This window comes from Pygocentrus nattereri, chromosome 20, assembly GCF_015220715.1.
Source record: "Pygocentrus nattereri isolate fPygNat1 chromosome 20, fPygNat1.pri, whole genome shotgun sequence".
In the NCBI taxonomy this organism is placed as follows: Eukaryota; Metazoa; Chordata; class Actinopteri; order Characiformes; family Serrasalmidae; genus Pygocentrus; species Pygocentrus nattereri.
Window position 1 is genome coordinate 5,225,277 of NC_051230.1, and position 27,159 is coordinate 5,252,435.

The window sequence follows — 27,159 nt, forward strand, 5'->3', positions numbered from 1 at the left end:
AAAACCTCTGAGAACTGAAAGACGCTGAGCTTTGGACTCACCATGAGCTTTTCTTCATGAGGAAGTCAAGTGATGTCATCAGTGTGATCTTTATTTCAAAAGAGCAGTTTTAACGGCAGTTACACCAAATGACACGACTCCTGGGGAACTCGCCTTTCATCATGTTTTATAATATCTATTCGGCATTTGTTTCTTTATGTCGTTTAAATGACACATTTCACCATCATGTACAGATTATCGCAATTAAAATGACATAAATTGCATGTTTTAAAAACCAGTATTGCCAAATTGACGGCTCAAGAAGGTGCAGCTGTTAGAATAATTAAACTGTAACCCTGTTTTTGTGTGTAATATCAAAGTGTAATATCTGTAAACGCGAAGGACACAAAACCAGACGTTTCCATAGATTGACTGCTATTACACGAGCTGTGCAGGCAGTACTGGGACTGATCCGGTGCTCTGCACTGAAGACTTTGAGCACCCTCTGTTGGTTAAAACAAGACATTAACCAGCATTTCAATTCTGTTCCTTCACGGCAGCTGATTGACTTTTAATTAAATAAAACTAATGAAAAGATGGTCAGAGATTAATACCAGCAGTGAATGAATTTTATGAAGTAAAGCCACTGTTTGCTTCTGAACAGGCATTTCCCCGCTCGGGCCCCATTTCCAGGCCAAATTTGCTGAAATTTAAAGATAAGCTGTGAGCTGATGAACATTGAGCAATGCAAATGTTACTCATTTCAGTAAGACTGCTGTAGATATGCTGCCTTTAATTTGGGGATACTCCTGACTGGCGCTTCATAGCAGTCAATCATTCACTTACATGCTTTTTATGAATACTGTTTATGGTATTTTTTTAAAGCTGGCAAAAAGACAATTACCAGCAAAGTATACAGCTTTAATCAAATGTGCTGGCGTACTAAAACTGAACTGTACACATGCACTGTGTCATATGAAGACATGAATCTAGTCTATAGAATTTATAATGGCCAGTATATTTCATATCCAGCTCACAGAATGAAGTATATTTAGTACGTACAGTACCTAAGAGTAACGTCCAGCATATTTCATATCCAGCTCACAGAATGAAGTATATTTAGTACGTACAGTACCTAAGAGTAACGTCCAGCATATTTCATATCCAGCTCACAGAATGAAGTATATTTAGTACGTACAGTACCTAAGAGTAACGTCCAGCATATTTCATATCCAGCTCACAGAATGAAGTATATTTAGTACGTACAGTACCTAAGAGTAACGTCCAGTATATTTCATATCCAGCTCACAGAATGAAGTATATTTAGTACGTACAGTACCTAAGAGTAACGTCCAGCATATTTCATATCCAGCTCACAGAATGAAGTATATTTAGTACGTACAGTACCTAAGAGTAACGTCCAGCATATTTCATATCCAGCTCACAGAATGAAGTATATTTAGTACGTACAGTACCCTAAGAGTAACGTCCAGCATATTTCATATCCAGCTCACAGAATGAAGTATATTTAGTACGTACAGTACCTAAGAGTAACGTCCAGCATATTTCATATCCAGCTCACAGAATGAAGTATATTTAGTACGTACAGTACCTAAGAGTAACGTCCAGTATATTTCATATCCAGCTCACAGAATGAAGTATATTTAGTACGTACAGTACCTAAGAGTAACGTCCAGCATATTTCATATCCAGCTCACAGAATGAAGTATATTTAGTACGTACAGTACCTAAGAGTAACGTCCAGCATATTTCATATCCAGCTCACAGAATGAAGTATATTTAGTACGTACAGTACCTAAGAGTAACGTCCAGCATATTTCATATCCAGCTCACAGAATGAAGTATATTTAGTACATACAGTACCCTAAGAGTAACGTCCAGTATATTTCATATCCAGCTCACAGAATGAAGTATATTTAGTACGTACAGTACCTAAGAGTAACGTCCAGCATATTTCATATCCAGCTCACAGAATGAAGTATATTTAGTACGTACAGTACCTAAGAGTAACGTCCAGTATACATAGTGAGATCACAGTGTTTATAACGTCTACTGGATAGAGACTTTAGTCATACGCTGAAGTTAAAACACCGTTTCCGAATGACGTTCTGTTGATTTTCGAGGGAAAGCAAGCGAACACGTCCTTGACACTCTCAAACACTCAAACGCGCTATTTTTCTGCAAGTTTTCAAGCACAATTTGCATTTGTTTGCTGAGCTTTACACTCGGGCAACAAATTAAACATTAAATGTGCCAGAACTTTTGCACGGGTCATATTTTGTTTTATTTTTAGTGTTTAAAAACTCCAGCAGCACTGCTGTCACTGATCCACTCAGACCAGCACAACACACACTAACGCACCACCACCACGTCAGTGTTACTGCAGTGCTGAGAATGACCCACCACCCAAATAGTACCTGCTCTGTGAGGGTCCATGGGGGTCCTGACCACTGAAGAACAGGGTAACAGAGTATCAGAGAAACAGATGGACTACAGTCTGTAACTGTAGAACTACAGAGTGCAGCTATACAGTAAGTGGAGCTGATAAAATGGACTGAGTGTAGAAATAAGGATCATGTTGTGCCTGATTAGTGTATATTACACTATAATTTATGCCTGATGGTGTGTGCGTGTGTATGTATATACATGTACACACACACACAACCACTTTATTCAGAACGGTCCGAAAAAGAGGAGATATCCAGTGAGCGGTCAGTTGTGTGGACGAAAATGCCTTGTTGATGTGAGAGGTCAGAGGAGAACGGGCAGACTGGTTCCAGATGATAGAAAGGCAGCAGGAACTCAAATAACCAACCAACATCTCTGAGGAACGTTTCCAACATCTTGTTGAAAGTCTGCCACGAAGAATTAAGGCAGTTCTGAAGGTGAAAGGTTTTTTTTTTTTACTAGCAAAGTGTACCTAATAAAGTGGCCAGCGAGTGAGTGAGTGTGTGTGTGTATATATATATATCATATATATATATATAAAAATAGACATCCAATATATAAAATATAGTTTGAATTTACTGCAATCTAAATGAAGTGAGTGTGTAAAAGACCATACCTTCACAATCATATTTACAGAAGATTTAATAAGCAGAAAAACTCGAGTAAACTGCATATTGTACCAGAAAAATGATTTTTCAATGAACAGGCCATTTACTGATTAGCAGAACAAGTTGTTCCCTGTTCAAAATAACAGCCATCATGAGCTAAAAGCCACTTAAAAAATTACCTTTACAAAAGATTTCACATGGTTATAAAACTGTCTTAAAGTCCTGGCTGTGTTATTCTCCCTGGTTTGCTTGCGCTCCCTCAGTGTCTAGAAAGGTAGGGGGTTGGGACACGGCGCTCAGTCTGCTACGTGTCCTCCTGCGGTTAGCTGTGATTAGCTCTGGGGACGTGTGATCCACCCAGGCTAGTCCGCTGGCCTGGACGTCCATGCTCCTGCGGTTTCTGAGGCTGCGACGCACCGACCTTTGTCTCGTAACCACGGGCCTCAGGATGTCTTCGATATTGAAATTGGCCTGCTGCCATGGCTCTAACACAGGTTCGTTTTGGCCTCCCAAAGTCTCCACTGAGCTAAACTCGCTGTCTCCCACTGCCAGTGACGATTCGGTCAGCTCTCGGCCTCCTTCCCCTTCTGCTCTCTCATCTCCTGACTGGTTTGTCTCTAATGGATGCTGACATGGTTCTTCCTCCTCCATTACATCTGTCACAGCAGTAGATTTTACACGAGGGCTTTTCCGAGCCTGCTTCCTTTGGGCCGTCGGCTCAGGCTCCTCATCTTTGTCCTGGTGCAAAGCTGAGTGACTGTTATCTTCCTCTTGGGTGGATTCACACCTGACCAAAGTCTCAGATTGAGTGCTTTCTTGCCTCATCTGATCTCCAATCGCAGACTCCGTCAGAGGTCCTGCTGTGTCTCTGGTCTGTTCTTCGTCTACTGCTCCCTCTGTTTCGGACTCATGAGCACCGCTGAGCCTTTTCATCCTCACAGTATTCCCGCTACGGCGACGACCCGCAGGCCTGCTGGAGCTTCGTCTGGTTCTACGAGCCTTAGTTCCTGAACTGGCCCCAGCTGTGTGCGCTGCAGTATTAACAGATGCATCTGCAGATGCTGGATCAGCTTCTAACTCACTGGCTGAATCGTCTTCAACAATTGCGTGTCCGACCTCAGTGGCAGAACCGCTCTTGCCGGGCTGCTGTAAGAAGCGCTGACGCCACCGAGCAGCTGCAGCCACCAGATCAGCTGTTGCATCAGTGGAATCTGTCTCTCTTTGGTGACTGTTGGGAGCTGGAGTTTGACTGGAGTCTGACTTTGCATCTGTGGACAACAAGAACAAGTTACTTCCTACATGTTCAATGGTGAAGGTCAGAAATCAGAAGTGGAATTAAAGGAATACTCCAGAGCAGGAATCTGGGGAATGCCCAATCTTGGTCCTGGAAATCTACCACCTTGAAGAACTTAAATCCATTACACCTGGCTCTAATATTCTTATTTAACCGGTTCAGGTAGTTTAGGGTTGGAGTTAAACTCTGTATGGTGGCAGAGCTCCAGGACCAGGATTGGGCACCTCTGCTACAGCGTTTTTCAACCTAATATACATGCGCAGTGGCCATTTCATTCAATACAATGTATACGATCAAGCACCACAGACCAGAAGGGGAACTGCAGCTTTTTGCTCAAATTTCCATGTTCGTGGTTTAACAAATAATTGTAGAAAAAACGAACAAACACAAAATTCTTCATTGTGGTGCTGATAGATCCAGGGTGTTTCAGAAGGTCGCCGGTTCGATCCCCAGAGCCGACAGCACATGACTGAGGTGTCCTTGAGCAAGACACCTAACCCCCAACTGCTCCCCGGGCGCTGCGGATTGGGCTGCCCACCACTCCGGGCAAGTGTGCTCACTGCCCCCTAGTGTGTGTGTGCTCACTAGTGTGTATGTGGTGTTTCACTTCACGGATGGATTAAATGCAGAGGTGAAATTTCCCCATTGTGGGACTGATAGGGATCACTTAATCTTAAATTACAGTACTTGCTAGTCAAATCACCAGAGACCCCACACCTTTCTGCCTTTTTGGGGATTTTGCATACACCTCTGCGCCATGAATGGAGGAAAAAAAAAAAAAAAAAAACCCACCTTCAGGCCAAAATTGTCTAAAAAAAACTATTGTAAATGTAATATCCTTCTGTGAAAGAGGTATTAAACACTTCCTGTCATCACCGCTGTAAACAAATCTGATTTTGCAATTTTCTCGGGAACGGAACATTTCAAACCTCTCCGAATTACTTTCCTTACCTCTTCATGATTTAATTCCACAAACATTTTGATGGAGGCCTTTAACCCTTTAACCCTGCTCTTTGTGATGCGCTGCACTGCTCGGCTTCAAGTGTTTGACTCAACACACCTGATCCAGTTTATCAGCTTCATAAGCTGATCAGGTGTATTGGGCCAAAGGAAAAAAAAAAAACTTTATTCTGAGGTGAAATAATGCAGTAATCACCATTACCTGTGAGTCAGAGAGCACACAACATTTTCTCTCTTAGTTTGCAAGTTCTAGCATTAATAATGTGACAACTTTCAGCTATTACCCTAGCGCTATTTATAAAAGTGCAAGGTATAGGATACTAATGCAATATATAAGTGCAAGCAGTGGTGGACAGTGACGAAGTAAATGTAATTAGTTACTGTACTTAAGCAATTTCTTAGCGTATCTGTAATTTACTTAAGTATTTCTATTTTGGGTGACGTTTTAAAGTCTAATATCCGACTTTTTCCTCCTACATTTTGAGAAATCTGTGGTTCCTTTTGGTTTCTGTGTGTATAAAAACGTAACATGTCAAAACGAAAGAAGCGCAAAGCCAGAGCACCAATCAGGGCCCAGCGGTCACTTTGTTTAGAGCTGGTTTTGACCTGTTGGTCATACCGACCCAGTGCAGCACGCGGTTCAACGTCAGCGCAGCAGCGTAAAACTTTGGGAGAGTCTGTTCAACATAAATGATGAACTAACCTAACTTTGTGTAAATAGAGCTCAATATAGAAATATGTCCACATATGCAGTCGAGACTGACGCGGCTTTTTTCTGAATTTCTACAAACACCATTTCATTTTATAGTAAATGAGTTTGGGCTGGTTTATGTTTATGAACAGACGCCTACAGATCAACATAGTAAAGGAGCTCATCTGTGATCCTGAGTTTAAAGCCAGTTTTTATTCAACTTAAACTTGGAACTAAGTTGTAAATAAATCTGAAACTGAAACTTTGCTTGTGTGTAAAAAGTGATTTCAGAGCCACTCGGTTCTCCCTGATGGAAACTGTTTACCTTCAGTGTTTTGTGCTTCTGATCATTTTAATAGACAAACATGAGAAATACCTTTTTACAGACAAACCTAAATCTTTCAGCAGCTCTGAACCAAGAAGGTTATGGTTAAAGAAGGCATTAAGAGCAACAGGTGTGATAAACTGGGTAGAACTGAATCAAGACTCTTTTTCGAACTGAACAGCTTGCCTGGATGAGGATGTGTTGGGGTGTTTGTAAGGCTGGAGGCTGCAGACTCGGGGATGGGGCTGAGTAAAGGGTTTTTGGACGCATAATTTCTCTTCCCGTAGAGCGACCGGTCGACTTCCTTGCTCCCAAACCGCTTCTTCGCTGCAGTCGTCTACAGACAAAACAAAACCCTCAAGTTATCGCTGACATTATGCCCTCTGGCTGGGTCAAAGCCTTGGATCAAAGTCTTTTTCCCCACATTTCTGTGTCTGGAGTTTGTGAAAGTCGTAATACAAGCTCAAATATTATTTACATCAGTTGACAGAGCCCTCCAAGTTCCACCGTTCAGCTCTCCTGTCCTGTAACTCGGCATCCAACCATGTCTACATGTTCACACCGTCATATGCAAAAGTTTGGGCACACCGGTCAAATTAAAGTTTTTTGAAAATAAGAACGCATCCTCTAGAGAGAACACATTTCTACACATTTTAATGCACAATACTGTTTATTTGCTGAACTGAAAAATGTTTTAAAGCTCAATAAATGAATAGGATGAATGCCACGTTTAATATTGTCCCCGGTAGAGGTGGGGATGTAATTTGACCAGAGGTATTTACATTTTTTTTGTATACAACTCTACACAGTTACAAGGTCTATATGCCAACAAAGCCAATAGAAGTAAGAAGCGCTGCAGTTTATACAGGGCAGTCAAAAACATTTCCACTGCACTGAGCTCTACACCTCATTAAACACAGTATGAAGGATAAAGGGATGATTAAAAGGACAAGTGGAGCATCAAAGCACTATACCTTCATCTTCCCTTTGGCAGACTCAGCAGCTGTGCGAGAGCTCCTCCTGATCTCTGTCACGTCCTCTACTGGTAGCTGGAAAAGAGACACAGGTTGCAATGAACACTGATCTGGAAAACATCAGCTGTGAGTTTTGCAGTGGTAGCCCAATTTCACAGTGGAGTCAAGAGGAGTGAACCTGACGGGCAGCACAAAGAAATAAGGTGGTGGCAAAGTCAATTAAACAACTCAGGGTGGTTATTTAACTGTCAGGCTACAAAGCACTGAGATGTTTGAAATGCACTGCCCCTTCAACACAATGCAAGGATTTATTTGACTACATTGGCACCAATTAAAAAAAATAAATAAATACATTTAAAAATTTTAAAATAATCATAACAAACAATCACCTGCAAAATGAGAGAAATCAAAACTGATCTCAGATCAGTGCAAAAGGCCATCTCACACGGTTCTCAGCGGCTACCCTGACACATGCAGAGTGCTACCAGACGACAATTTGTTTTAGAAGTACCTTGCACAGGGTTCACAGCAGCAGGGCACTGCAAGAAGTTTCTTTTTCACATAGTGCAAAACATTTCCACTGCACGGAGCTCTACAGCTCATTAAACACAGAGTGAAGGATAAAGGGATGATCAAAAGGACGAGTCAAGCACGATACCTTCATCTTCCCTTTGTCAGAGGCTGCAGCTGTGCGGGAGCTCCTCTTGGTCTCAGTCTGGTTCTCTCTCTGGGCTGGTTGCTGGAACACAGTCAAGACATTTTTTTTATTAACTAAACAATTTTATCCACTGTGGAGCCTTACAGAAGAATCTGGATTGAGTGCAATTTCACAGTGGAATCAACTGGAGTGAGTCTGATGTGCTGCATGGAAATTATGAAGAAGGAACACAATCACCCAATATGTGGACTACATATTAAACCACAACTGAATAAAAAGTGCCCTGCTGGTTATCTAACTCTAACAAAAACAACAGATGCACTTGAAACACCCCTCCAACAGAATGAATGGGTTTAGCAGCAGTTTTTTTTTTTTTTTTTGTTCACCAAGGCTGGGCGTCTAGGCAGATTCCTAAAATGGAGAGCATCACAAACTCAGACTAGACAACAAGGCAAAGAGAGAGCATAACAAAAGTTTCAGCTACGAATAAGAACAAACTTCCAGATCTCCTCAGATCACATGACCCAAACAAAGCTAAACTAACCGGACCTGTTTGTTTTAAGCGCAGCGAAAGGGTAAAGTGGGGATTAATCTGGGGTTGAGCTGGCAGTAAAGTGAGTGCTTTGACGTCTAGATCCACACACTGTAAATATGATAACGGCTCTTATCTGCCCCAGTTGTACATGCAGCCCCTCTGTCTCCGTGCATGCATGTGTTTTTGCCTCTTCTCCACTCATCTAGCTCTCTGATTGGCTGCTGGTTGAATCAATCCTTGAGTAAATCTCAGACATCCTCACACTGCAGGACTTGTGAACGTTCTGAGTCGTAAATATGAAACGTGTGATAATATTGGAGGCCCTTCAATCACTTCAGTGCTCAAGCAGAGAGCTGAAGATTCACTCGTTGCTCCTCTCCAACTACCGGATAATTTGCGCCGTCAGTCGCTTCCGATCGAGCTCCCATTTGGGAAAATTTGTCACAAGGGGCAAACTGGGCTTAAAATTGGGCAAAAAAAAATTGTGTAGTGTAGGACCAGCTTGAGTTAAACATCTTCTCAAATAAGTCATGTTCAAAAGTGCATGCACACTTTGGAAGGCATCTTGTTTTGAGAGCCAAATTGGTACAATACATCAAATAAATTTCATTCTAAAACGCCCATCTTCTGTTCTACTTGCTATACAATGGCGCAGAGTACATGGTGATTTGTGGATGGTCACCAGCGTTCATGTCTTGGTCATATATGAACATTTTTTCCTCCCACTGTTTGGAAGCTACTAAATAAGTAATCAGAATATTTGAAAATAACAACTGTACTCTGCTAACCTGAAACCCCATTTCATAAAAATGAAACACTGTGTGTGGGCAGGCTGAATTAATGACCGTGAACTGTTGCTGTGCTGTTTGGGGGAGAGGAAGGATCATCTCCCGAATTCTCTGCTGGCAGCACACCTGACATCAACTTCCCAAAACTGCAAACTCATATCTACACGGTTCATGTAAATGGCACGTTCATTATTCAGAACGGTGAATGTTCTTGCTAAAAGACGACAAGTTTGCATGCATGATAATGGAGATCAGTAAAAAAGACCACCATCTACCCACTCAAGTTTGTTCTCAGGATCTCTTAAAATGTTCCCCATGGCAACTGCATACAATAGAGTGCTACGATAAATGGATGTAGAAGTGTCCTGTACAGGGTGTACAGCAGCAGTTCAGGTCAGTACCTTTCTCTTTCTTCCGCGAGAGCGAGGCGCTTCAGTCGTGGACGCAGGACTTGCCGGCTGTTGTTCTTGTTGACTTTCTGGTTGCTTGAGGTCAGGCTGAGGTTCAGCCTCTACTTCCGCTGTAAACAAAACATGTGATTCAGCCCTTCACCTTCTAACGCTAGCTCATCACATACATTGATCAGGCGTAACATCATGACCACCACTTTGTTTCTACGCTCACTGTCCAGTTTATCAGCTCCAATTACTGTATAGCTGCACTCTGTAGTTCTACAGTTACAGACTGTAGTCCATCTGTTTCTCTGATACTCTGTTACCCTTTTCTTCAGTGGTCAGGACCCCCAGGGACCCTCACAGAGCAGGTACTGTTTGAGTAATGGATCATTCTCATCTCTGCAGTAACCCTGACGGAGTGGTGGTGTGTGTTGCGCTGGTACGAGTGGATCAGACACAGCAGCGCTACTGGGATATTTTTTAACACTGTGTCCACTCCATTACCTTGTTGGTCCACCTTGTAGATGTAAACTCAGACAACAGCTCATGTGTCAGCACCGTCTGTGTTGGTCATCCTCTAGTCCTTCATCAGTGGTCACAGGACGCTGTTTATTTTTGGTTGGTGGACTATTCTCAGTCCAGCAGTGACACTGAGGTGTTTAAAAACTCCAGCAGCACTGCTGTGTCTGATCCACTCAGACCAATATAACACACCACCACTGCGTCAGGGTTACGGCAAAGCTGAGAATAATCCACTACCCAAATAATACCTGCTCTGTGAGGGTCAATGGGGGTCCTGACCACTGAAGAACAGGGTAACAGAGTATCAGAGAAACAGATGGACTACAGTCTGTAACTGTAGAACTACAGAGTGCAGCTATACAGTAAGTGGAGCTGTGTTTTCCAGTCCTGGCTCTGGAGCTGCCCAGTACAGCACAATTTGATGATGTCCCTTATTATAAAAGATACAAACACAAGCAATGAATACGGAACTCAAGTCAAGAGGCATGAGGCCACATAGCATACGCTTCCATCTACAGATCACAAACAAGAATTGTGATATGCAAATTCACTTCTCTCTAATGTTTTGCATCCTTATATTGAATAATTATGAGAAGTCTGAACTCCATCTTCCATTAAAGGGCGGTGTAGAACCTGCAGCTTATCTTTAGCGTCTTATCTGGACGAGAGGCACTGTGCCGCGTGGTCTCTGGCACTGGGTAGTAGAAAGTACAAAGAGCAAGTACATCACAAAAGAAGCATCACAGCCCAGTTTAAACACTACTCATATTGATTTAGAGGAATAAAGCTTTCAATATAATTCAGCGATTTTATTGTGTTCCGTACTTGCCGCAGTTTGATAGTCGAGTTCTTGTGATTAAAGTCAGTCAAGCAAACGCAATTAAAAAGTGGGTCAGGCTCGTTTGAGATATAGGACACGGGACAACTTCGACTGCTCCAATAACTCAGGGGTCGGTAATACGTGGCTCTTTTACTCTCCTGTTGCAGCAGCACAGCGGCATTCAATATTTAGGTAAAAATAAAATGAGCCTCCTTTGTAGTAAAGCTCTGCTGATCGTTCTAATACAGATTAAACACTGGAGTTTATGTCTAACAGCTAAATCACCCTTTAACCCTGATGGTTACTGTGCATAGCAGCGCAGACAACAATTTCGCCAAGCTAGTAGCTAATGAAAAGGCAAAGAGAGAGATTTAAGACGAACATGGAAGATTTGGAGCCGAATGGAGTTATCTGCATTTATGAGCGCTCACCTGGTTTCCTGATGTTTAATCTGCAACAAGAACCTGTCAAACACTAAAAAGTCACGACGGTGAGATCAAGCTTCTCATTTGAATGTTCCGGTGCCACCTTAAATGGTGCCTGCTGCACCATTTAAGGCAGAACGGAAAAAAAGTTGAACACAAAGTAGGAACTATTGTACGTTTAGGAAAGGTTCCTGCTGGAGATGTGAGAAAAGTGGCTATAGCTCAGCTACAACTTAAAGCAGAGCAAAGTAAGTCTGCATTTTTGTTTATATTCTTTAGCCTATTCTAGTACATCAGCACATACTGCGACATACTTACAGCCAAGATGGTAAAATGGACATTAAATGCCCATAAAATGGACTGCGGCTCCCAAAGTAGTTTGATTTTTGCTGCAAGGACACAATAGCTCTTCTTAACATTTGGGTTTGCCGATCCCTGCACCAAGACTTCCTAAGAACTTTTTGAACATTTCGCAAAGCTCTGTGCAGTACCACACAGTTGATGACCAGCTTTTTTTGGAGATGATTTTTCCACGTCATTTTGTGGACTGTCGAAATATCAGTAATATCGTTTCCCGGCATTAATCAGTCATGGATGCTTACAGACAGATCAGATAGAGAAAAAGCTAATTTCTCTAATGTTAACCAGCCAGAAAAGCGTTCCCAGCTAAACTCATTTTGTCTACTCTTCTTGTTTATTTGGTAGAGAAATTATTTTAAAAAGCTATTCGATTTTCAGGCCGGAAGGAAACTCGCAGACAGCTACAGGTTTTAGAAGTAGAGGATTTTCTATTTTCAAGACCAGAAGACAAACAGTTGAACAGAAACCCAGCCCATGCCTCTCCCACTCCACCATGCTTACTGTACAGATGAAACAACTAACCCACAGGACTGTAATATATATAGTTTGGTAATCATTCTTTCAATACTGGCCCTTACAAAAGTGATATCAGTGCTTAAAATATGTAAATAAGCCATCTAACAGATTACCAAATTCACTGTGTGCTGTGAGCATCATGACCGAGCATAGATGTGTAAGTCTGGTGAAAATACAGCAGACCAATCTTTATCCTTGCCACTTAAAGGTTCACTAATATGCTTTCCCATACACTGCAATGCATATCTCCAATGCAATAATTGCAGAGTGGCATTTTGCCATTTAGTCACCTGGGAGAGCTACAGAATGATCAGCAATAAAAGGGGGAAAGAGATCTTCTTCCTCTCGGAAGCCAGTGTTCATGAGTTCAGTGCCTGCAGCTGGAGGTTCAAGGTGCAGCGTCAGCTCGGGGCCCTCAGCCAAGTCAGCGTCTGTAGGAAAAATTTACCGATAGGAGACTCAGCTAAAAGTTCCTGTGTGATTTATCACATTATCATTGACTGGTACAAGGTTTAGCACATTAATATAATGAGATATTTTTCCCCACAGTGTACAGTTAATATGTAATTTGTTACAGAACTAATGCTGTTTTGCACTGTAATCAATATAATCACTTCTAACTGTTTCTATTAAATTGTCCCACTCTAATATTTCAGTGAGGACTGTACTGGAATGGAAGCTATATTACAAAGATCACTCATATCATGTTAAATGGCTGTCTTCGACCCGCGTTTCTAATTCCTTTAAAAACACTTTAACAAATTACCTTTGCTGTCGTCTGGTGGGTTATCAAATTCGTCTTCCATAATGGGGAAAGTGATCTGAGGGCAGATGAACTGAGAGATTACGTTTTCACAAAGACATTATAAAGGCTGAAATATGAAGGGACATGCTCACAGCCCATTGACCATGAATATCCATGTCATGTTCTGTAGTTAATCATACACTCACTAGACTATTTAGACCTACTCAATATTTCATACTTGTACTCCAAATATCTCCCACTACTGTACCGCATTTAGGGTTTAATGGTTCCATCCTTCATCTTCTCTGATCCGCTATAACACCCAGGGAACACCAACCCAACATTCAACATCACACACTTATAAAAGGACTGGGTCTTGGGTTGATAACTGATCAATATCACAATTATTCTGCCAGGATTATGCAAATTACTGTTCTTTCTTTTGATTGTCACACACAAAACTACTATTTTTAATGCTCCCCCTTTGGTTACCCATTCCCTTCACTGGTTAGTTTGAAAATGTACAGAAAAGACTGCACTTAAACAAACAGAACCAACCTAATGAACGTGGAGAACCACTGGATGATAACGTGACCTACTGTCTGTGCAGAATAGAATAAAGCAATAACACGTGAAGCGGAGCGTCTAAAACTCCCATCCTGTGATAAAATCGCAGTAAGGCACAACCTCAAGTGGCTTAATTGCTTTTATAAATCGGCGGCCAACATAAAACCTGACAAAATACTCCACTTTCCAGAAAATAATTCATCATTAATAATAATCTACAAGAACAAGTGTTTCGCCAAGAAACATAGTTCCTTTAGAGTGTGGCATCATTGCCAAGCAACCGCTGAATGAGGAGAACGTTCGGTCGCCCACTGGTCATTTCATTCATTTTTAGACCTTTTGTTGTAGAAGAACGGACATATGAGAACACACCAATGTTCAATGCAAAAACCTTTGCTCTATAAGTAATTTTGGGTCATCAAATTCCCACTGCAAGTCTTATTTAACACCAATAGAGTGGCGCCGAAGTGACCAGCCTGGTTCTAGTTAAGGACATAAGTTCTCAGCCCTTCAGTTTAAACAAAAAACAGGGTCTTACTTCATCAGTACACTCTGTGGTCCATGCGAGCAGCTTGAGAGTCAGAGATTATTCCATTGACAGCACAAGGGGTTTTTTCCGTGCTGCGGCGCAGTGACGGAGTTCGGTTATTGTGAGGCGGTCATAGGAACGGTATATCATGGTTTTTACGACGGCTTTGAACGAGGCTCAGATTTTAGGTCCTGAACTATCCATTTTATAATAATCATTATAAATAAAGTAATATTAAAAGATGGCTCAGCTGGCAATTATATGGTAGGGTAAGGCTGTGTAATGCTTACACACGCTACGCATCAACACGGGCTTTTGTTTCTCTGAGTGGACAACAAAACAGATTTTTTAAGTTGCTCTGGAGAACAGCGTGTGCTGAATGCTGTAATTGTAAACGTGCTTCATTGTTGGAAGGACTCTGTGATGCTCTCTTCCCATTCACTCTTATTTCACTTCTCTCATTCCAAGTACAACCGCAAACATCTGCATGTTCATGTTTGTCTCGTCAGTGTACTCTGGTCTTCCTACTATACACCAGTTTAAACTTTACACATATATTTTGTTAAGTTGAGTGGGAGAACAGCAGTGTCGTTTAGAATGATCCAATAAACAACAAACCTTTTCATTGTCCAGGAACACTTCATCACTCTCCACTTCTCTAGACCTGCATCTTCTGGACACAGACAGGACTGGAGAGGCTCCATTATGTCCTGGGCTGTTGAAGTCTGGCTGGGGGAGAGGTGGGTCGAATCTTTGGGGCGTTTTAAGAAGTGATTTGCGTCCAGTTGATGAGGGGGGCCGAACAGGGGTGGCTCCTTTCTGTAGTGGGGTGCTGGGAGGAAGGGTCTTGTCAAAAAACTCAGGAGACAGGGGTGCACCGAAACGAACCCGCTTCTTCTTGGACACGGAAGAAACCTCAAAGTCATCTGTAAGGACAGAAAAACTGAAAAAATAAATAAACCTGACACTCCATTATAAAATATTAGCAATGTTGTAAATCAACACTAAAAAAAGTTTAGCAACCAAGAGAAAGGAAGGCTGTTAAATCTCAATCTGTTTAAAGCAGGGGTGTCAAACTCAAATACTAAAAAGGCCATATTAGAAAAATCTGGGCAAATCTGTGGGCCAGCTGGGATTTTATTTCTTAATTTTTACTTAAAATTTTGCCATGACCAGAACGGATTATTGTTTATTCAAAATAAGCCAAAACTACAACATCAAAATAGGCATCCAATCCGTATTCAAAAATAATTCTTAAAAAAAAAAATATATATATATTTTAAAAATCACAATGCACACTGTTACACTGCATGCTGGGGACTGTAGTGCCTCTCAGGGTGAAATGGGCTAAGAACAGAAAATTTAAAGTCATTTCATGAGCTGAATAGGATCGTGCCATGGGCCTGATTTGGCCCGCGGGCCTTGCGTTTGACACGTGAGCTCTAAATGAAAACGCGAATATACTTGTTTAGATTCGATAGTTTAGATTTGATGAGGGTCGGATACAAGGATCTATATTCTGACTAATTTTTCAAGTATCTGTAAAAATTTACCAGTGATTTTTTTGGTTAACTGCAAAAAAAGAGGTGGGTGGGAAGAAGTCCATTACTGAACACCTGAATATCCTCATGCAAGTCAAAATACACAAAAAATAACAGATAATAAAAAATAAAAATAAGAGTGCGATGAGCCCCAGTGTCTGCACTCCCTTACCTGTTCTGATAACCTCAGGCTTTGACAGCATGGGGAAAGACATCAGCTGAGACTGCGAGTCAGAACCTAGCCCCAGTTTCAGCTCCGGGCTTCTGAAGTCAGAGGAGCGCACCTACAAGGGTGTGGGAAATAAACCCAACAACACATTACAAAAACAACCTGATCCAGCAAACACAAACAGCAGCAGGGGAAATGTAGGTTAGAAGAGAATCTGAGGATCTTCTGCAGCGCTGAATTATACAGGTCATTAAAAAAAGATCATCATACAGAGCTTATAACCAGTGTACAGTAACTCCCTACACTGTATTGTCACTGGATGTCCGTCCACTATGCCATCATCTTATTTTATTATGTTTATCCAGCCTTTTTGAAATGTGACACTACTGTCCTGGTAGTGTGCTCTGGTCCAATATATCATTATACATACTGTACATTGCAGGGGTCACAACACATGTAAGAAGAACCATTTAGTCTTTTCAATTCAATTCAATTAAAAAATAAATAAATAAAAAAAATGATCAAACCACTCCAACAATTTGTCCCCTTTTCCATCTTGGCTGTAAACGCATCTCAGGATGTGCTGATGTACTATTACAGGCTAAAAAAATATAATCCCAAGAAAAACGTAGACTCAGTCTGCCCTGCTTTAAGCTTTAGCTCAGCTATATCTGCTTTTCACGCATCTCTGGCAGGAAACTTTCCCTCAATAGTAGAACAGGTTCTTCTAAAAATGTCTCTCAATGTTCGTTTTTTTTTAGGCTGAGGTCACTTCTCGTTCGCTAGCTTCCGGTTCTAATTTGTCCGTTCCACCTTAAATAGTCTTAAATAACTGTCGCACCATTTAAGGTAGACTGGCGAATGAGAAACTGACTTTGAGATTCTGAGAAACTGACTTCAGATTTGTGAATTTTAGGGTTTGACCGTTTCTCTTTGCAGCCTAAATGTATCAGGAAACCAGCTGGAGTGATTATAAATGCAAGTAAGTCCACTCGTCTCCAAAGTGATCAAAGTTCGTCTAAAATCTCTTTAGCTACTAACTACGCAAGACTGTTGTCTGCGCTGCCATGGTGACCAGCAGTCTGTGTGCCAACCTTCAGGGCTAAATGTCGGTGAATCAGCAGGTTAAGGCTACATTAACTCCAGCATTTTGGCCCATTTATTGTTAAACCTCTGTTAGAACGATTGGCAGAGCTTTATTTTACCGCAAAAGAGGTAAAACCCTGCTGTGGAGCCGTGACCGGGCAATAAAAGAGCCACGTGCAGCATGATATGATGAGCTAGACATCAATGTCTCGACTACGACACTGACTTCTAAAAAATTATATCTTCCCTATATAGTCTGTATCTGAGTGGGTGAGGTTTAAACTTCAAATAAGTGTGACGTATCAGACGTGGGTTTATTTACTGACAACAGACTACTTAAGAAGCTTTGAAGTTAATAACATGCATGCGAAAGGTAATTTAAATATTTCAACTACCAGTCTAGAAGAAACTCAGACTAAATTTGGTAATGAAATAAATTTTTTTATACTTTATAGGACTGAAGTAATGCAGCTGGTCCTAAACACAGCCCTCAAGAACCAGAGCCACATTAGGTAGCAATTTAATCACGACATGGTGGTCAACCAACCTTGTAACAACTCAAAAAGCACAGATACCACTCTGCTTCTCTTGGTTTCAACAGTCTGAAACTTCTATTCCAGCCATACTTGGGCAAACCCTAATGAAATGAGACCCAGCAGGAGGGACTTTTAATGACTGGTTGCCATTAGTCTTCATCACCTCAAATAGCTTTCTAATTAATATATTTTCAATCACATTATTTCAGACTTGAAGGGGCTTCCAAGGAGGTTTAAATAAGAGCCCTTTTCATTTTCAGCTGCAGGACAGGATATTGGGGCGTTACTGTCACTAGCTTTCCCGCTTTCAGAGGTTATTTCGTTTGAAAGCTAGCTTTCAACATGCTTTACTTAAACAGGATCCTGCCGGGTTTCAGACAATTATAATTTAGTGCAAATTAGATGTGAAACATCTACGCTTAACAGAACAGAACACAGCTTTGTTCTTATTATGGGGTTTTAGGCCAGAACAGATTAGAAAATAAAAGTGCTCATTCAAAGCAGACAGCCACCGAGCGAGATAAAAACAGAGCTTTTCAAAAGAGGCCCAGCTGCAGTCTCATGACTTTTAAAGACTGCCTCTAAAAGCAAATTTGATGTTGCAAAACAAAAGAGTGCTTAAAAAATGTGCTCTTTTTTTTCTTAAGAGATATTTCTGTGGGCAGCAATCATGAAATGGGCTGTACTGAAAGGGTAATATCCACACAATGAGTGCGTTTACATGCACTTACTAATTCTATAACTGCGGGAAATCAGATTGTGCCAGTAATCCGATCAACAAGTGTCCATGTGCTTGAGCTAGATAATGGGGAAACTCCGGGTCTTCGAGTCAGACAGTAATCAGATTTCTGCTTTGCAATCAGCCAATAAACTCACAGAAGACGGCGTGACGGAAATGTAAGCTTGAACTTCGTGCCGCGGCTTTTTCCCCAGAACATTGTGCCAGTTTACCTGAAAATATGAACATGCATCATCTAGAAGATTAAGAATATTTAAATCCTTTATTTTGGTTTTAGTTTGGTTTCAGCATCGCTCCAAAAGTGTTTTCCTGCGTCGAGCGGCAACGCTGCTCGCTTTTTTCTGGTACCTGTCTGTTTTGAGACATGCCTAGACTAGAAATCCGAAAGAAATCAGAGTAAAAGTTGAGAAATCTGATTACTGAGCCAAAATCCAGCCTCTTCATCAGATTTGTTCATCAGATTTCTAGACCTTCTTCCAAACTAAGTAATCAGAGTGTGTTGTTTACGTGACAATTTGAATAATCAGATAACTGAAAAAAATATGATTATGATCAGATTATTGAGCGCATGTAAACACACTCATTGATATATTTCTTATGTTTGCATCTGCATCGGCTCCTGTGGTGGGAAAGGCATACTTTATTCATTTTCATTGCTGTATACAGAGGGAACACACACCGCTTGGTCATAAGAACTAACATAGTACATTTTTAAAATGAATAAAACTGCCAGACAGAATTACAGAGAGGTTCAGGGACAACGGAGGTCCATCAGCACTTCCTGAGAACCCAGGAATCTGGTCAACAGTCTGACTAGCCAGTTAGTGATAGATTGATAGGATCTTTGATGAGATTTAATATCACCGTTTTCCTAATATATCACGCCATCAAATATTTAAATACAGTTTGACGCAGCTAGTCGTTTTATTCTCTTTCCTACCTTAAAATTGTGGAACAGAAGTTTCAACATTTTAGCGCAAATTCTCAGCAGCAGTTGAATAACACAAAGAAGCAGACTATCCTTCTTATGAAAGATCCTACACTGTGCAGACAAACACTCATCAGCCAGTTTATTAGGTGGTCAACACAACCTGCTGAAGTGCAGACCGAGCATCAGAACGGGGAAGAAAGGGGATTTAAGGGGCTTTGAACGTGGCGTGGTTGTTGGTGCCAGACGGGCTGGTCTGAGTATTTCAGAAACTGCTGATCTGCTGGGATTTTCACGCACAACCATCTCTAGGGTTTACAGAGAACGGTCAGAAAAAGAGGAAATGTCCAATGAGCGGTCAGTTGTGTGGATGAAAATGCCTTGTTGATGTGAGAGGTCAGAGGAGAATGGGCAGACTGGTTCCAGATGATAGAAAGGCAGCAGGAACTCAAATAACCAACCAGAATCTCTGAGGAACGTTTCCAACACCTTGTTGAAAGTCTGCCACAAAGAATTAAGACAGTTCTGAAGGCAAAAGGGGGTCCAGCCTTTTACTACCTTTATTAGTACCTAATAAAGTGGCCAGCGAGTGCAAGTGTGTAAGGCCCAGGAGTGAAATTTAACTGACTTTGCTTTCAGTTTGCACTGAATATATAAACATTTCTGATATCATGAGCTAACACAGGTTTTGAAATTTTAATTTAGACCAGAGCAACTGATTCATTCTGCTTGAATGCTTCAAATGATTTAGACTGAGTTCAGTATACAAGTATAGACGACAGCACCCAGGTCTACTAAAATGCTTGCTTATGCGATGTAAATGGTCAAGGTGAAAAAACGGTTAGTTGAGTTATAATGTACTGACCCCTGGCTCCTGTGTCGGCGTATTCTGGAGCTCAGAAAACGGTTCTTCCAGAATTTCTTCCTCACACAAGCCAAGTGGGACCCTGCGGCGTTTCTTAGATGGAGGCGGTGTTGCAGTAGGGCGGCGTTTGCTTGGGGTTATACGGTCCTGCCTCTCTTCTGAACAGACTTCATTACCTGCACATACATACATAAACTATTTATACATTTATTCATATACATGTCCATTTATATCCAACAAATACATTTAATATGATGTGGAAAAATGGCAGAGAACTTGTTCTGATTGGCCTGACATGATAAAATCCTTTAAAATGTTTTACTTTTATGCACAAATTAGCATTTTCTAATGTTTTAGTGGCCAAACTCATGTGACCACCAGCTTGGATGAGGTAAAGATCTTAGGATAACTCGCGGGCTAAAGGTTTGCATCCTAGCATTCTGCTTTTATGTGGTATTTGCTCATTTTTGAGCAAAATAATCTATTGCAAACTTTTTAGGTTTATCCTTTTTCAAATTTAAAGACACGCTAAATTCAGATCCCACATACAGATTCAATCAAACACTGTCTACACATGCAAAGATTGACAATCCGATTAAACGCGTCCCAATTATAGATTTTAATATGCTCACTCTACTCAACAACCTGATGAAAGTCTCTGTTTACATGCACACAAGTAATCAGATCCAAAACTACCAGCATGTGTGGAGAAAGTGCAGACGTTACCATGACAACGAGCATCATTTGAGGTCAGTCAGAGTTAGAAGAGAAGCAGTGTGTGACCCGAGTTTTCACTGGGCATGCTTGTTTTTAACTGCTTTGAAATGAGGGCAGACTTTATGCGTCCTTATTAAAAAAGGACGGGAGGAAGACGTCGTGTTCTGAGACACACATGCTGAATGTTATAAACTCCTATTATAACACAAATGCACAGAACATACTTAAACTCTCCAATCAGGAGTTAAATCAGATGCGGACATGCATATGACTAATGTTCTTCTTCTATTTAACTGATTATTAACAGGAACAGACTGAAATTACGTTCGGAACGCCCTTAATCAGGCTAGTCTATTCCGATGAAGCTGTTTGTGAGATTATTAATGATTCCCAGGCTGAATGTATACACGGCTAATGTGTGGCAGAGGCAAGCAGGTACGTGCCGGAGGCGCAGCGTAGTCTTTTAGTTTCTAGTCACAGTAGCATAAATCTGGGGGAGGCAGGGGGCTTATTTCAGTATAACGGCTGTGTTTTGTCACTGATGTACCAGAAAGAGAGAACAACAACAACCGCTGTTGAAATTAATAGCTCTTAATCTTTGTGATGTAAATCAAAAGAGCTGCACACTTCACAAAGCCACAGAGCAACAAAAGCCTGGCAGGACTGGGACACAATTGGCCTAGGCCCTAGACAGTGACATCAGCCATTTATTAGAACATCAGGTTCAAGCTTGTTTGTTTAAAAACTGACCAGTCTGGACGTCTTTTGACAAACTGCCCCCCATTCCTCCCTCTCCCTGCTCCTCTTTCATCATCAGGGGAGCAGATTGTTCCGAATTCTCCTCATCTTCTCCCATCAGCCGTTGGAAAGCGGCCATCTTCTGCTTTATGGAGTCACAGCCTGTAAACAGCGGGCTCGCCAGAATGTTCTGCACAAGGACAAGAAGATGAAAATCAGCACGTCCTGTTTTGACAGTGAATGGATGCTGCATATCGCTGTTGTTGGATGAAAACCTCGTATCTCCGAAACGTTAACTTTACAGGAGAAGGAAAAAAAGCTACCTTACTTTTAATGTAAGTCAATGGAACCAGAAATTTTTCTCAGTAATTTTGGGCCATTTCCTTTGGTCCATTTGTCATGAAATTGACATATAATGTAAAGGAGAAAGACTTTTTCAAATGATGGCAAAACCTAAAAAATGACAAAAATGGACATACAAGGTTTTCTTCCAACAGCAGCGATATGTAAACAGCAGGGGTCTAGTATCTTGGATCGTAATTCTGGGGAAAAAAAGCAAAAAATGAGGAGTAATTACAAGCCGACAGTGATAAATACACACCTGTGGCGTCCGAGGCGGTGTTTTCATGGCCGCCTTGGCTCTGAAGCAGATGAGGGAATTGGTTTCAGGTGACCCCCTCAGTCCAATAGTGGATCGCCGTCTTGCTTTTAGTTGTGCTACTCTGGATTTATCTGAGAGAGGAAAAACATCGCTACAGTAGCCAAATCATTTTTTCACAAGTATTCCTGGGCAATATTGGAAAAAAAAAAAAAATCATCACCATATTTATCAAATGACATCAATCAAGATTCAAGTCTGAATTAAGAAAGTTAGTAATTCTGCGTTTTTCTAAATACTGTCACTGCAGCGAAGAGACTCTCACAAACTTGGCATAGCTTTGATTGACCGTTTTATTCTGTTCCTCCTCTTAAAATGACACCGAAGCATAAAAATTACACAGGAGCGCAAATATTAACGAGACAGAAAGCATTTTCAGAAGATAAATTTGTTTAAAAAGTACATTATATTTATCATATTAGTAATTGCTGTTTTATTAAGTAACAACAGTGTAGACTCAAATGCTATAAGCAAGACACTAGAAGGCATTTCAAGAGGTTTTATTCAATATTTCAACACCAAAAAGTTGAAAATGATGCATAATATACTGTAACAATTTATAATTTCTTAATAAATTGCTTGCCTTTAGATCTGATTGTATTTTAATTTTATTTTAACTTAATTCTTAATGTAAAACAGCTTTCTCAGTCATTTCAGAATTATCTACACTTGTTCATGGACATGTGGGACAGTATCAACAGCCACGTTTCCATGCGGCCCGATATTCCATTAATAGTCCGACTAACGGTTCAATCGGAATAGAACACGTACATGTAAACACTTCAGTCAGAATAGAGAGACTGATTAAAGTAATTTCAAATACAATTTCTATCCGATTAAAGGAGGTGGGTAATCCTGTAAATAATCTGTTAAATAGAAGAATAATATCAGTGCAAACGCCTGTATCCGATTACATTCCCTATCGGAAAGTTTAAGTCATGGTGAAACAGAAACGGGTCTGCAGAGGAGACGAAGTTCATGCTCTGATCTTTAAAAGACGGCGGTGCGACGGACGTCCAGCTTACATGTCTCAGAACACGACGTCTTCCTCTCGGCCTTCTTTAATAAGGACACGTGAAGGACGTTTTGCTGAGTCTGACTTCGTTTTAAAGTACTTAAAACACAAGCACTGCTCACTGCTGCTCATCTCACTGACTGGACTCACCTGATACTCGTTGTCATGGTAACATCTACACTAAGTGCTTTCTACGCATGCAAGTAGTTCTGGATCGGATTACTTGTAGTGAAGCACGTAACCAGACATTCTCAGATTGTTGAGTAGAGTGAGGATATAAAACACCTCAGTCTTAATCTGTAATCGGAATGTCTTCAATCGGAAAAATCACTGCGTGGAAACAGAGCCACTGTTATACAGCGTCCTACTTCTTAGTTGAAATCTGAATATATAGTGTAGTAGCATCATGACAGAATCCCTGCATAATCTTCAGCATTTGCTTTACTGTTTTACTGCAGAGCGATCTTTAAATTCTGAACACTAGTTTATATGAACGTCATGAGTAAAGCGTCCAAAACAGAGTAAAATAAAAACGAAAACCAACCGCTTAGCAACAAGACCACCTGTTTCATGGGCATAATTGTCTAATAAATATGATCTCTAAAAGCAATGCTAAAAAAAAAGCAGTATCAGGGTATTTGAGTATCAGGGAACAACAGTATAGAGTATAGCGCCCAGCAACAGTGTGCAATACCCGGCCTGGATGGACACACCAAATATTCTGTGACTTCTCACCTTTTTCCTTAGAGAAGGTTAAAAAGCTGTCTGTTGATATTCCAAAGTGAGACGGGGTGAGCTTTGAGAAATCCGTTTCCCTGCCATCGCTGTTCTGCTGGGATGGAGTGAGGGTGCCCAGCGGCGTCCGGCTGCCTACAGCCTCAACACCGTCCATGCTGAAGTCCTGTTTATCTATAACCTGGTTACTTAAAAGAGAGAAAAATGATTAGGAAGAAACATCCAGTATAACCTACCAAGGTAGTTAAGAATAAAGAATAAGAAAAGCAGCTAAATTAACAACCATGACTGCATTTACTACAAACAGACTGAGCTGGATACTTCCGCCACTGAAAGGAGTGGAAAAACTAATGTTTTCAATAAAGTGGTTATGATTTTTGAAACTTAAAGGGAAAGCCCACTTTTATCCCTCCAAAGTCATTCAGAGCGGTTTGGCGTGAAATGCTCCATTCTAAAGATACTTGCCCAGTTAAAAACGTCCACAGGGGTGAGGGGAACCAGACGTCCACCTCTAAAGGCTCCGCCATAGAAAGATCCTATATATGGAGCAGTTATTGTCTGATACATTGCTTTATGATAGTTTTGTGATGAAGGGGCTTAAAATGTATATGAATCTAATTATTTTAAACCATTACTGGCAAAGAGGAGCCCAAAGAGATCTTATTTCTCCAGATTTATGACTATTTAACACCATCGACATCACAGACAAAGACTTGTGTACGTTCACTAGTGGTTTTGGATAGTGAATGGGGTGGGGCAGTCGTGGGCTGGAGGTTAGGGAACTGGCCTTGTGACCGGAAGGTTGCCGGTTCAATCCCCAGTGCCATGACTGAGGTGTCCTTGAGCAAGACGCCTAACCGCCAACTGCTCCCCGGGTGCCGTGGACAGGGCTCCGGGCAAGTGTGCTCACTGCCCCCTAGTGTGTGTGTGTATTCACTAGTGTGTATGTGGTGTTTCACTTCATGGATGGGTTAAATGTGGAGGTGGATTTTCCCCGTTTGTGGGATTAAAAAAAAAAAAAAAAAAGTATCAATTAAATAAAATCAGCAGTCAGTATGTTTCACGTCATACCACTCTGTTTACATCTTAAGAACCAAAAGTATCCAGATATTATGGTTGGAGTAGGCCACACACAAATTCAGCTGGATACTACAACCACTGAAATGAGTGGGAAAAAAAACAATGTATTCAATAAAACATAAGACTTTTAAACTTATGACATTACACATGTAATTCAGAGTCTTACGTATTCGTTGAGCATCTAAACTGAACGTTTCAATGAAACGAAGTCATTAGGAGGTGACATGCTTATGCTTACATTACCTACAACTACAACTCCCATTAAAAAGGAATACCGATTTCTCTAAATTTCCCCATTAGTCAACTGTTAAGACGCAAAGAAAGTCACTCAAAGTGGTTCGACATGAAACGCGATGTTCTAGAGAAACTCAGAGTCCGAACTGTTCACAGTAGTGGTGACAGGAACCGGACGTCTGCACAGTTTAATGCCTCTAAAAGCTTCATCACAAAGTTATTACTATGAAATGGTTATGAATACACTGCCTGATGCCCAGCACATTGTTCTATTGTAGTCCTGAGATAAACCTTTGGGCTACTATGCACTTTCTCTACACCATTAACGGTGTTAGAGATATACACTCACTGGCCACTTTATTAGGTACAACAAGGTGTTGGAAACGTTCCTCAGAGATTCTGGTTGGTTATTTGAGTTCCTGTTGCCTTTCTATCATCTGGAACCAGTCTGCCCATTCTCCTCTGACCTCTCACATCAACAAGGCATTTTCATCCACACAACTGACCGCTCACTGGATATCTCCTCTTTTTTGGACCGTTCTCTGTAAACCCTAGAGATGGTTGTGTGTGAAAATCCCAGTAGATCAGCAGTTTCTGAAATACTCAGACCAGCCCGTCTGGCACCAACAACCACGCCACGTTCAAAGTCCCTTAAATCCCCTTTCTTCCCCGTTCTGATGCTCGGTCTGCACTTCAGCAAGTTGTCTTGACCACCTCTACAGGCCTAAATGCATTGAGTTGCAGCCATGTGGTTGTCTGAGTAGCTATTTGTGTTAACAAGCAATTGTACCTAATAAAGTGGCCTGTGAGTGTGTGTAGGGTGCTCCAATGCAAAGCAGTTCCCAGTCAAGCCTTGATTTACAGCTGTTTTACCATCAACATTACATATAAGAGCTCAGAAGACTCGTGTAGGTTGTTCACTGGTAGTTTTGTACTGTAGACATTGAGACGCCTGGTTCCTATCACCACCACTGTGAAGAAATCTGAGACTGTAACTTTCTCTAGCTAGTTACAATGAACCATTTCACATCAGACCACATCTTAAGGACTGAACTATTCACAGATATTCACTGAAAAGTGTTCGTTTCCAACTCTAGTAACTACTTTGTTGGTGCAAATGTTCAGTAATACGTAAAGCTTCCGTTGGCGATGGTTAGCTAGGTTAGCTAACGAGGCTGAAGTGGCTCCCTATTCGAATTTTCCCGTTCCACCTTAAATGGCGCAGCTGTTAACAGTCACTGCCGCGCCGTTTAAGGTGGAACGGAAAAATTCGAACAACAAGCTGGCGAATAGCAAGCTGGCCAGCTTTGTGTGACGGTCTAATGTTACTTAGACCGCGTTTAAACTGGCTTTAAGGTGGAATATTTAGCTACAGACCGGGTTAAACGGACTTATTACACTTGAGGACTGTTAAGAAATCAACGTACGGTTCAGTTCAGCCTGTTCACTCAACATTAAATATCGTCAACACTCCTATTACATTCACGGGTTGCCACATCTCTTTTTTGTCGATAACTGATGCTAAATCGCTTATAATTCAGACTTTAATGACATTTTGACATGTTTTGCGAAGACCTGCAGCGCAACTGTTTAACCGTTACCGTTAAATTCAAAATTCGCTCCTTACCGGCTGTAACAGCAACGACGCCGCCGATTCGCCACTCAAAACGTGTGGAATGATTTAAAACACAGCTTCACAAAGAAAGAAAGGGACTCTCGTATAAACATAAAAGCGTGTATGTTGCATTTAAGACGTGTAAATCGCCCTAAAACGGGCAAAATATAAAATATATTCCCTAAAACTCAAACTGGGCTAACCTAACCAACCGCAGCAGATACAGAGGTCGCCCCTTCTTCATATGAATCAGCCAATCAGGTGCGAGATAGTGCGGACGCGAACAAAGACGTCCAATCAGCAGCCGGCTCGACGTGAAAGCTCCGCCTCTGTCACTCTGAGG

At 41.2% G+C, this 27,159-nt stretch overlaps 1 protein-coding gene across 2 annotated transcripts; it reads right to left on the bottom strand.

The window, feature by feature from the left end:
• Positions 1 to 3,072: 3,072 nt before the first annotated feature.
• On the bottom strand, positions 3,073 to 27,039 carry cdca2 (cell division cycle associated 2). 2 transcript variants are annotated; one of them, XM_017718203.1, is made up of 14 exons: positions 26,829 to 27,039; positions 23,888 to 24,068; positions 22,081 to 22,211; positions 21,492 to 21,669; positions 20,025 to 20,200; positions 15,874 to 15,985; positions 14,779 to 15,086; positions 13,086 to 13,140; positions 12,610 to 12,750; positions 9,683 to 9,801; positions 7,959 to 8,039; positions 7,301 to 7,375; positions 6,513 to 6,663; positions 3,073 to 4,324 (listed from the first exon to the last, which is right to left on the bottom strand). In XM_017718203.1, exons 2-14 carry the CDS (start codon positions 24,042 to 24,044, stop codon positions 3,288 to 3,290), a joined length of 2,721 nt encoding a protein of 906 aa, XP_017573692.1. In that variant the 5' UTR covers positions 24,045 to 24,068; positions 26,829 to 27,039; the 3' UTR covers positions 3,073 to 3,287. The 2 variants fall into 2 exon arrangements, with proteins under 2 accessions (XP_017573692.1, XP_017573691.1); XM_017718202.1 differs by having other exon boundaries at positions 23,888 to 24,075.
• Positions 27,040 to 27,159: the final 120 nt, after the last annotated feature.

Excerpts from the sequence above, each read along its gene's own strand:
- cdca2 (XM_017718203.1), bottom strand. The coding sequence starts at position 24,044 with ATGGACGGTGTTGAGGCTGTAGGCAGCCGGACGCCGCTGGGCACCCTC. Across the intron at positions 13,141-14,778 it reads TGTTCCTGGACAATGAAAAG|ATCACTTTCCCCATTATGGA; the intron begins GTTTGTTGTTTA and ends ATCTGCCCTCAG. Across the intron at positions 8,040-9,682 it reads CTCGCGGAAGAAAGAGAAAG|CAACCAGCCCAGAGAGAGAA; the intron begins GTACTGACCTGA and ends ACTGTGTTCCAG.